At 49.4% G+C, this 12,500-nt stretch overlaps 1 protein-coding gene across 1 annotated transcript in view; it reads right to left on the bottom strand.

Moving 5' to 3' along the window:
* LOC126569798 (mucin-22-like) overlaps positions 1-12,500 on the bottom strand; it is a 53,995-nt gene that overhangs the window by 21,718 nt on the left and 19,777 nt on the right. Inside the window, exon 2 of the mRNA XM_050227157.1 lies at positions 936-1,089. Within this exon, the coding sequence (XP_050083114.1) occupies positions 936-1,002 (67 nt within the window). The 5' untranslated portion in view covers positions 1,003-1,089. The remainder of the gene's footprint in view (positions 1-935; positions 1,090-12,500) is intronic.

Here is a 12,500-nt window from a genome sequence, read left to right as displayed (position 1 = left end):
CGGGACCGATCGATTAGAAATTTTTAACACATAATCTTTACACTATTTTGCAGGTAGCCCGGTTGAGTTTGCATAAAAATTGTTGATACTTTTTTTAAAACAATTATGTAAAATTTGTTTTTCAGATAAAATCATAAAAAAACATAACTTTTTCAACTTCAAAAATCTACCAAAAATCGAAAAAATGGAAAAACAAGAAAAACTCGATGGGACTACCTAGATAAACTTATAATCTAACAAAAAAGTGCTGATTTGTAAATCTCGGATGACCCATCACTTGGGAACGATGGGCACCGTTTTTGGTTCGAATCAAAAGACTTGCCCGCTTAAGCGACGAACCCGGATTGATCATTGATCAATCCGTCACCATCATAGTGTGTTCACTTTTTTATCACTTCATAATGTTGCCAAAAATAGAAAATTTGGGAAGTTAACAAAAACTAAACGGGGCTACGCAGATAAACTTATCGTCTATGAAAAGAGTATCCATTTGTACATATCAGATGACCTACGGATACGAAGGACACCAGGAAAAGTTTAGTTTCGAAGACACATCTTCCTAAATTGGAATCCACGGGTGAAGTTTTAAGACAAATCGTCCCAAAAATAGAACCAATTATTGTTGAAAAGTTTTAGTTCAATATGAAATTCATTTGAAACAATGAAGCTGCATGGTTTTTCTAAAAAAAAGGACAAAAATGAGCCTTTTTTGGAACCGAATTATCTTATCCCTCTCTTAAAGCACAAATTTAACTGCAATCAAAACATATTAATCATCCGTCGTCATTCTTGACGATGATTTAAGTATCGGCATTGATTTGAAAAGAATTGGGAATGTCTACCTGGTGGGTAAATCGCTGGTCAGTTGTAGCGCCGGATAAGCAAATAGGCAAGTAAGTATGTATCATTCCTAACTATCTATTCGACTACATTACCTTGTGCTGTCGCTGCCACCACCATCACCAGTCCGACGGACCAGATGATCCGTTTACCTCCCGCCATCTTGCCGCCTGTAGGACTGGCACGCACCTTCCGCAACTTCTGTAGTCCCAGCGTAGCCCTGGCTGCGCTACGAAGTCGGTTGAGTGTCTGAAACGATAAACATAAGATAATAGAGTGCCTCTTGCGTTACACACGCAGCTCCCACGTCCGCCTCCACCGTTGCACTTATGATCGTTCACGGTGTGGCATGGTGATGATCGGAATTTAATTATCTACGTTACATGATAATAAAATTAGCAATTTATCAACTCATCGGCCGCTACGAGCACGACATGGATACGGGTCCGGTATGCCTTAACCACATTGCCACGTAGCTTGGTAGTTAATAAAAAAAAAACACCACTCCCACCTCCCCAGCTGATGGATCGAAATTTACATCGGATGTGATTAACTAGGGATAGCGATGCGAGTGGAGATGTGGAGACCAACGGGGCAAAGCTAATTAAATACCATTTCGCTGACCACTTCATCCTGCGCAGTCACTGCTGGTTAAATGGTGGATCTTCCGTCGGGTGGTGCTATTCACTAAATGAGAAGCACTTCTTTTTGCTGACGGACGAACTACACCACTCCACAGTTTTCAGAGGTTTTCACCTCACTGTTTCCACAGTATCTCCTCTTCGATAAAGATGGTGTGCAGGTTCGCGCCCGTAGATTGAGTAACACACAAGAACCACGGCAGGGATAAGAATGGCAGAAAGAAGCGAAAAAACGATAGGAGACGAGCAATCAGGAAGCTGCATTTAATTGCAGTGTTTGCTCGCTGAGAAGCGTCACGGAGGAAGCGTCGACCGATCCTTCCCGGGACGTAGCACCATCCGGGTCGTTCCCAGTTCGCTGCCTACTGGGAAAAAGGATGCTCATCCAGGATGCTCGTTCGGCTAGTATCTCTTATAGGAAGTGGTCAAGAGCGAAAATTAATAGCATCATGATCCGCACGCTCCTACGCTACGCACGCTCCTCTGGCACCGAACGTTCCAGCAAACGAAGTGATGGGAAGTGGTTTAAAGCAACGAAAAAAAGAAATATAAATTAGAAGCAATTATTTTTTATGATTACAGCGCAAAATTACCATCTTTCTCGTTAATAATGTACCATCGAAACGAGGTGGCGGGATGTGGGGGTGAGTTTTGGGTTGGAAACGAGAGAACGGGAGGCCGTCCAGCATCCTTTTTTTTTGCGCTTGTGTCCGAAAGGCACGGCGATGATGCTCCGATGGTGATCTCTGGTGGATGTCGGCAAACATCGGAGCGAAAAAGGCTTCCGATGGGATTTATTGGATGAAAAAAAAGAGAGAAGACGAGATGGGAGCGTGGAAATACGATCCAAAAGCTGCAGCATTCCTTCGACGTCTCCGCAAACGAAACGAAACGGGGAGTTAATTAATAAAATCGCGATAGCTTTCTAGCGATGGCATCCCAACCCTTCTCTCTCTGTCTCTCTCACACACAGTGTCGGTGTGTATCTAATTACGCAAAACGGTCACGGGCGCCTGTACCAATTAAAAACAAATCCTGCTCGCCAGAATGCTCTGCGAAAGATGATCGACCACGGTCCACGGATTTTGGTTGGGTCTGAAGAGGGCATTCTGCTTCTACTATCTGCCACTGTCAGTGCAATTGCCCCGTCTGTGCTTTACACTATCTCTCTCTCTCTCAAGGACACTCGCTTCGTTGGGCAGATGATAATTTTCTTGTGAACTGTCATATTAATCTTGTCCTCGTTGCCTCGGTTGTATTTCTTATTCCTTTGGTGTGGCGTTTGGGTGTTAGCACGGGGTGCATTGATAAGAAACCAAACAAAAAGTAAACTAAAAAACTGGATAAACCAACAAACCGGGGCATCTTATGTCCGGAACGATAGAAAAGGAAACAATACGCAGACAAAGCTCAAAGTAAACCATAAAAAAGGCAAAAGCGAATGGTTGTCTCAAGCACTTAATTTATTTTCACCCCCTCATCATCCTAGATGTCATCCGATCCTGGATTCTGGTTCGGTGGAAAATGATAGAGATGTCCAAAACTGGAAGCCAGCAATTTGTCCAACATGTTCTCGTCTTCGTTGATTTGCTGCTGCTTGGCCAGATGATAATGATGCTGGAGGCAGCAGCAGCAGCAGCAGCAGCAGCCGTGCACTAGTGATACCACCAGCAGAAAATCATAAATTGCACAACCGCGAAAGGTTCTTAACGGTGGCGGAGACCGGTTGCATTGACGAGCACACCAGCTTATGGTGCTCGTCATGCGCCCCGCGCAGTCACGGATTTTGTTGAAACCGTTTATTGATTATGGTATTTATTAGCAGCGATACAAGGACTGTCGTATTCGCTGAACAGTCCCGCGACTACCGCGCTGTTGTGTGCTTTTTGTGTGTTTCCATCGCTTCGATCGTTCCTTGAGAAGCGTTAACCGAATGAAGCGGAATAGCCGAAAGCTTTATCGTCGGAGAATTATAGTCGAGCAGCAGTGTTTTTTACGGGGCTTTCCATTTACAAATTCTCGCTGCAATTTATCCATTTCATAATGGTCCGCCGTCCGCTACGACTATTACTGATTAGAGTGCCAGTCTGTGAATGGACGGGTTTCGCATCTTTATCGCGATATTTTATTGCGTTCGTTAATTTTGCGTTGTGATTGTTGCATAAAAATGTCTCGGAGTATCTTTGTGCGCAGCAGCTTCATGGATGTAAGATGAATGAAGAAAGGTGAAAACAAATCATCAAAAAGCATAGAGCATATCTCCCAACCATGCTGCGACAATTATTTGATAGAAAAGTTGTAAGCTAAATAAAAAATCAAAAGAAACTTAAATTTTCCTTAATTATGTACCTTTCAATAATATTCTGTAAAATGTTTGGATTACTCGAATCAAAAAGTAATTACAAAAATAATGATTTTTCTGTCACAAAACAATGTAGGTAAGGAATGATTGAAATGTGTAGCAAATACTAGAATGTCGAAAGAAATCATTCGTTCTCGTCTATAGAACCAGTCCTTGATATTTAATGCACAGATACAGATAGTAAACGCATCGCATCCTCAGTACCCACAACTTATAATTCAATCATTCAACTAAAATGCACCATTTCCTGTACGCCATACAATCAATCCACCAACCATTCCACGCTCAGTGCCTATGTTGCCATCATCACCCAACAAGGGAGCAGCAGCGCCGATTCAAGCAACGGAACAACCTATCATCCCTAACAACCCGATATTAGCATAACATTAGCCAGAATAACGCGCTAATGTCTGTTTTCATCGCTAATTGTAGCTGATCGGTCTGTCGCAGCATCAGCAAACGCCCTCGAGGGCATTTCCACCTCTGCTGCTGCTGCTGCTGCTGCTGCTTGCCTTGCCTTGCCTTGCTTTGGTTTGCTTGATTGATCGATTGTGGAATGTAAAAATTTGTAACGTGCCATGTTTCCACGATAATGTTTGCCATCCCAGTCGAAGATTACTTCATTTGTCGGTGCGGTAAGTAGTGGGGAGTCGTGGCGAGGCGAGGCGACGAGAAAACTTGTTTACTCTTCCAGCTAATCGTCTGACAACGCGCGGCTACCTGACAGCGGAGGAGCAGAGCAGAGCTGGCAATCGGACTTCCAGTAGCGGTGATTCGCAGACATAACGATGGGACATTGGCAAAGCTCGTTCCCATCTGTCGTTCCTTTTCTCTCGGCTCACAAGGAATGGTAGGGAGGGGAGAGTGCCGAGGGGCAGGGAATAAGAATTACCCAGTATAACGAGTCGTCGTCCAGTCCTATACCCACCTAGGGACTTCTTTTGATTGCGGCAGGTTGCGGCCGGCCATGGCAATGGCATCAGGGTCCGGATCGAGGATCGGTTGCACGCGTCTTGGAAATTCCTTTCCTTCCGTGCAGGGAGGCTAGAGATCTCTCCTGCTTCGCTCGCTGTGGAGTCCACGCGCCGTAGGTCATTCAACTCCCGGGGCCACCTTCGCGTTGCACAATTGAAATTAAAAGTAACGAGCTACGAGACGCAACAGACGAACCTGTTATTGCGATCCGATCGCAGACACCACCCTCCCAGCGGGGGGTGGTGGTCGCTTGCTGGACTGGTCAGTCGCGCCCTGTTACATAAGCCTGGCAGCCGGCTGCCGACCAACCAACCAACCCACCCAGACGACCGAGACATGACGAGGAAATCGTGGCTTAAATCATGCAACATTCTCTCATCACACCCTGCTGCCCCTGTCGTCTAGCCCACCTGAACTTGGCATTGGTCCGAGCCACCTACTCCCCGATGCGGTGGCGAAGCACGGCCTGGCGTAGGTTGAGTGACTTCTTGCAGCAAACCATTCGCAACCGGCTTGACTTCAGCTCAGGCTGTTAAGGAGCATCTCATCAGGCTGCCGCTGCTGGTGCTCCATGTAACTGTCGGTGGACCGGTGGAGTGGTGGGCTTTGGTCGCAACCGGATTTCGATTAATTTATTCATGATGCTGTCCGCAGTTCGGTCGCTCGAGGGCTCCCGATTGGTTTCGTTTTGACGTTTGCCTGACAGCCAACTGCCGCCGCCCTGCTGTGCACCAACAACACACACATACGAGTCCCTTTACGCTAAAACAAACAATCTGCGGTCAGGGAGAGTGGCTCGCGAACCACTATCATGGTGGTCCTAGCAGCCGGTGCAGTGCTCGATGCATGCCCGTGCAACGGTACCCCGAGGTGGCCGTTCTATGTGCAGCAGCACGAGCATATCTCGGGCGTAGGTATGGAGCGGTGGACGCAATCAGTGTCCGTGTGCCGTTCGTTCCCCTGGCGAGATAATGTGTTTGTGGAAGCGTATGCTCTTCAATCAAATATGCGCTAATTAAAATTGGAAGATCAGCGCGATAGACAGGACGCTAGGATCGACTTAGACTTCAAACTCAAAGCAATTCCAATCAATTAGGGAATGCGTTTCGAACGAGAAGCTTCTTCAGGGTGAGGTTTATCGTTCTCGTCGCGTTTCCTTCTAGAATGCGATTTTGATAACTTGAAACACGTAACGAAGAGCAAGTCGCGCTTTTCGACTATCTTTATCCAGTAAAATGCTTCACCTCGATGCCGATATCACGCGAGAGGACTCTCAACGGTCTACCAACAACCCCCGTGGGTCCTTATCGTCCGGGAATGGGTTTTTGAATGAACTGTGCGGGCATTAAATTAGGCGCGACCGCGATGAATTTTTTCCACCATAAACAACGTGTAGCAGCAAACCGCATTACACGGTAGCGACACATTCCACATGCCACGGTAGCCGCCCTCCCTCGCCCAGGGGGTCTTTTGTTTGCGTTCCGTATCCTGGCCATCTTTACCCTATTCCGGCACGCTCCTTCCGACGCCGGCAGGCAAAATGCCAAACCGTTTCTCATCGAATCAACCATTCGGAAGGTTGCCCGGTCACCTAGACCGTCGGCGGCGGCGGCGGCGGCGGCCAGATGATAAGAAAAGTTGGCACGCTCAGGAGGAGGCAAGGTAAGGTAGGACGCCAGACCAAACCACAGCAGCGCCATCGCTACGATACAGCTAATTTATTTTTATTGCTTTCTCCGGCTGCCGGCTCCAGGACTTCGTGCCGGGTCTTTCGTGCCGCCCGTTGGTAGGAACCACCTGGAACACGGGATGGGGCGCCGTTTCGGGTGAGGTATTCGCGCACCGATGGAGCGTGACCTTTGTGTGGAGCGTGGAAGCTTCAACACCGGCAACGCTTATGACGAGAGTTGTGCGCCACGTGGGAGTGCGTGGGTGCGGTCATGAGTGTCATGATTCAAGTGAAGACTTTTCTTTTCCTTTCAAATTAACTCAACGCTTCGCTGCATTCTTCGCTTTGTGCAAAAAAAAAACATGAAGCAAATAAAAGCAAAATGGGGAAATTAAGAAAAGGAAGTGTCCGCCATTGAAGGTGACAGTAACGGTGGTGCCTGGTCTGTCTGGTCGGTCAGGAGCGTCGAGGTGCTGGCCAGAGTGACCGTAATGAGACCCCCGTGCCATCATCGTGATGCAATCTATGACAGTGACAGATATCATCGGGCGCTAGATGAGATTGAAATCGATTTTTCTTTTCCACCCACTGCCCGTTCACTTGCTCGACGGTTTGCTCGTCTGCTCAGTGGACGAAGATTGACGCCTGGACTGACCGTCTGGCCTGGGGTGATGATGGCAGTGGGCGATGGGAACTTAATTTCACTGATCATAAATTTTATATCCCTCGGCAGCGCTCACTGTGCGACAACGGTGCGTCTTGGTTCGGTCAAGATTTCCCGAGTTCTTCTTTCGAATTTGTTTTGAATTTTCTTGGAAGTCGTACGGGATACGGAACGAGAGCCAACGTTGGGCAATTTACATGCATAAACATCGCTTTTAGAACATCATGTCCAATTGCATGCGATTGCTCTAGCCAGCGCCACTCCTTTCGGAACCAATTGCATCCCTCACAGCCACCGGGAACTGTGGACGTAGAATTGAGCGCTAGAATGGTGCGCAATTGTGATTGCGAATTTACGCCGAGAGTGGGCACGGTGTTAACGGACCGTGGCGAAAACATGCTCTTAATGAGCGACTCCCATTAGACATCCTTCGGCCGGCGTGGATCGATTCGGTCCCTCTGCCTTTTACGGCAAGCGATGAGCTTGGGCCAATCTATGGAATGGACTCTTTACGAGCGGCGTCCGCTGCCCGAGCCTGATATGGAGCCCCCGGTTGGCCAATGCTATGCTACGACATCGTCACACACAGAGGCGCGCTCGCGCACACGCGTTCTATTGAGCGTGAATGATGGGTCTTGGGCCTTGGGTTAAAAGGGAATGATTGATAATGATTGTTGAACCGGTTACCGGGAGATCCGAGGAGTCGTGGCGTCGATGCCGATTCCATTTGACCTGCCGCAGAGTAGCCGCCGTGGAAGGTGGAGGTCGAATGACCTCGCGTGTCCTTCGGTGCGATGGCTTCGTCCATTCGGCGCGATGGCGTCTTTTTATTAGTATTTTGTGTGTGGGACGGACGGCGTACCTTGGTACCGCTGATGCTTAATGATATCGTAGCATCCGATTTCATGCTGGCGCTGGCGGAAGACTTTAATTGAAAGCGAGCCACATCGGATTGGTCACTCTTTGGACGATCATAAACATTTCGCGATTTGGATTCATCCTTAATTAGCGGACAAGATGCTGTGGACGGACCAGTACGCCATTCTTCGTGGAACGCGATGAGCAGAGTGAGTCATGAAGGTTCTTCATCTTCCCCTTTTTAATTAATCGCATAAAAAAAGCAAACATTTAACAGAAAGCGATTGAAAACAAAAAAAAAGAACAAAAAAGAGGGAACCACTTTAATGCTCTCTAGTCCAACGAACCTCGAGTCCGATTGAGCTGCGACACGCGAATCCGATCCCGAGAGCCCTTTGTCATCGCCCAAAAATCGGTAATCATTAATGTGCAATTTGTGGCAGAATGCACAGCAGATTGCATCGCGTGCTGATGCTGACCGCGAGTGCGAGCAGTTTGACCTCCGCCCACCTCTGGCCTGGAGGACTCCAACTCCATGAATAATCGAATGTGTCAGACCCAAATTGATCACCTACCTTTCGTGCTCGCCCTTTTCCCCCCCAGGAGGAGAACATCATTAAAACAAAAAGAAAGAAATTATGCGAACATACCCGCCACGGGGGCGGATTGGAAAATTAATAAAAATATTTCCTCCCCCCGGCCCAGGTTGTCACTGTCACCGTTCTGTCTCGATTATCTTAAATCAATTTCCTCGGGTCCGTAATTTGTCGTCGGCTTTACAAACACGCTCATACTGCGTCGCTAACTACTGCTGGAACATTGGTAATCCTGTTCCCGGCAGTTTCCCAATCGCGCGTTGTGGTGTTGGCTCGATTTTGTGGGAAAATTGGAGTTTCAACATTACATTCAACCTCGGCACAGCAGCACCAACAGCAGCTCAAACTCCTGGCGAACCACAACGCCAACCATTAGGTGGTGCAAGCGCACCAACTTCCGGTCCGTTGGTGACCGGCATCCGGCATCCGGTGATCGATCCTGGTATCGCGCACCGCACCGTACCGCGATGGTGGCGGGGGATCAATGGAATTGAGATGCACTTTCATCACCGTCAAACACGCTCGGGCATTCCCAGCGTCCCGGGGGAGCCCAGCCCACTGTTGCCTGTCCTGTTTGCCTGCTTGCCTTCCCCCCCCCCCCCCCCCCCCCCCCGGGGGGGGTGGTCTCGCGATCGGAACGCACACGATTCATCAATGCCTCGCGAGCGCCACGATGGCCACCGTAATCAAAGTGCCAGCGCGGTAAACGGGGCCTAATCACATTATAACACATCAATGCCATTACGCATTACCCTCCCCTCCTCACATATACTTCATAATGGATGCTGCGTCCAGACAGGAAGTGCATTCGACGCCGGCTCGCCGCGCTCCGTCTCTCTCTCTCTCTCTCTCTCTCTCTCTCTCTCTCTCTCTCTCTCCCTTTCTCTCTGTTGAAAAGGATTCCCAGCGCAGCGTGCGCGCGAGACCACACGGTACGGTCGACCACGGGAGTGATTATGCTTCCAGGTCAGTCCGGTCCAGGCCGGGTCCCGGACTGCTACTGCTTCTCGGAACAACGGCGGGATCGGAACGCGTGCGCGCGCCACGCCACCGAGGAATCGATGCCCAATAATTACGGTCTACCGTGTGCCGCCGTCGCCACGCTTCGACACGCCACTGATGCAGCTCTGATTGCATCCGTTCCTGCTGCTGCTGCTGCTGGAGCTGCTGGTGTCTCCGCTCTTGACCATCATCATTGGTCACACCTCGCTTCCCTCCTCGTTTCTCGTTAGTCCGCGTCCGTGCCAGTGTGTTAAGGCGACTTTGGCAAAAGTGCATCGATAATGCGAAAATGATTCAGAATTGCACCTTCTGTTGCCTGGCTGACTGGCCGGCCCCTGGTGCGGCCTTTGGGTCCGAAATGCATAATGAATCCCCATCATGACACCGATGCCGAGCGATGCCAGACTCGCTCAACGATGATGCGATGATGATGATGATGATGATGGTAGTGGTGGTGATAGTGATCGGTCGATGTATCATTATCATCATCATTTACACTTTTTAGCCCGGACAAATCCCGTTCAATTGATCCGGTCCCGTGCACGCGATCTACGACTTTCTACGACCATTCCGCTTACAGGTTGTTCGCTACATCGTCAACTGCCCAACGCCCATGCCCGGTCCGTCGGTAACGGTATATTTCGCTCGCCACGAACCAACCGAAGATGTGTGAAACACGAATTTGCATATGATTCATGAAAATAAAATCCACCGCTAGATGAGGCCATCCGCAGGAACTGGTTTCCTTCTGTTCCGTCCTGATGCCAGTAGGTGAACGGAATGATCACGCGAATGAACGGTGACGAAGAAGGAAAGCAGATAAAACACTGCTCCACAACTCCTCCCAAAAAAAAAAACATGCCCCAGACGAGATCGCGTTGATCATAATGCATGGTCTCGCGGTCGATAGCACTAGCACGCGCGAGATGATTTCTCGTAGATTCACGCGACCTGTCATACAGCTGTCATAAGCAGCGAGTGAAGTGGATTCGGTAGCGTCGACGACCGCTGAACCGGCCAGGGAACCGGATCGCCTTGATCTACTGCGGCCACAGCGGCCCGCGCGCGCCGGGCCTATTGTGTCGGAGTGGAGCGTTCAAGTTCAAGTACGTCCGCGACGAGCCTCTCTCATCTGGCAAAGAACCGGTCCATATGGAGTGCGGGTCTGCGAGACGTCACGCTGTCACGGATGCTCGCTCGATACTGCGGCGTAGCACGATCATGATCACCGGTTCGTTGTCGCGCAACAATCGGCGATCGGCTTTACGCAGTATCTGCGAGATGCGAGCGGGACGAGCGGGAAGGGGCCTTTGTTGGTTTTCACAATTTGCTCTTACTCGAGCCCAGCTGGGCGCACACAAACATTGGAGCGAGATTGTTTGGCAGCGGGCCTTTCCCGGCCAGAGCTCCAGTTTGACTTTATTTATAGGTTCATTGGCATTTGTTTGACGTGTGATCGGGGGCTCACAAAACAGGTCACTGCGGGATTGGCCATTCCGCTCGCTGGCGTCTTTTCGGACGTCTTTTCATTTCGTCAGCCACGATCGGCAGCATCTCGACAGAGTCGCCTGCGGCATCGGAAAGACGCCATGAGTCACACTTCGCTGGGCCAGTGACCGCCGATCGCGATCAGCATCAGAAAGCGAGAGCTCGTGACTCATGATGATGGCGGTCATCTCCACTTCATGAGCTTTCTGAGAGAAATGTTGGTTAGAATTTAATCTTTCAGAACCATTTTCAAACCACGACCCCGATGGTTCGTTATCGGTCCCGATGATTAACTCTGAATTTCTGCCTTTGTTCCGCTTCCGCTAATGATGTTCATTTTGGGGAGTTTCTGGCAAATGGCCGAGGAAGTTCGATTATGCCGCCGATTAACCGCCAACGGTATGCCACTGTGTGCCTTTATCGTGATCACGAATCGCCTTCGTTGCCGTTATCGTGCTCCTTTCACGATAATCCACCGTCCAAAGTCCAAATGCCTCAATGCTAATGGCAACTCGACCGACCGGTCACTTCGACCTAACGGTTCTGTTCGGGTTTCGGAAAACTTTCTGCCACTCCCCATTGTCCTTGCCGGGTTTTCGTCGAATTGCAATTGCCTCCCTCCCCGGCCACGAAAAGGTGCCAATGGTGGTGCCATTCGCCGACGGGCGGGATAATGATGCAATAACGGCTAATTGGCAGCAGAAGCCGCAAGTCGGAAAAGTGTGCCAGTATTGCACACGGGCATTGTGTCGCACATCGAGTGAACCTCAAACCCCGTTAGCTCGTTGCATAAGCATTGGACTTCGACGTCCCCGCGCTGCTTCCTTGCTTCCTTCCTTCCTTGTTGGGAAAAGTTCAAAATCCATAGCGAAGATCCGCGATTACAGTTATGTAGAACCATAATATGCCACCGTCAGCAGCAACAGTAGCAGGAAGAAAGGAAAACAATGGGGACATAAAACTTCTCACCGATCGTGATCGTTAAGGCAGAGGGAGCGCGAACTCCCGCGAAGCATCAAAGGAGGTTAAGTATCGGGTGCGGAAGTGTGTCTTATCCGATGTTAGGCTCCTAGAAATACACCGTTTTGGGAGTGCAGGAGGAAAAGCTGCACCATAAAAAAGGGTGACAGTGCATTGTTGATTCCGCGGTTCCGTCAACGCGGAGCAAGCTAACGAGAATCGAACAAATCGCTGAAACCTAATTTGAAATGTCCACATATTCCTACAAGAACTCAGTGCTTTGTTCTTTCCAGGGATGAGAGGGAAGTGGAAGGAGGGATAAATATTTGCTAGCCCCCCAAACGAGGCTCCTTGGTGACCACAATTAGTCACCAGTCGGTGCTGCGAACTCGTTCCAGAGAAAGCAACGTCCAACACGCAAACTCCATGTCCAAACAAAGCGTGC

The sequence above is a fragment of the Anopheles aquasalis genome, chromosome 2, assembly GCF_943734665.1.
Source record: "Anopheles aquasalis chromosome 2, idAnoAquaMG_Q_19, whole genome shotgun sequence".
Taxonomy (NCBI): Eukaryota; Metazoa; Arthropoda; class Insecta; order Diptera; family Culicidae; genus Anopheles; species Anopheles aquasalis.
The sequence above is the reverse complement of the archived record's forward strand: the minus strand, read 5'-3'. Positions and strand labels throughout refer to the sequence as shown.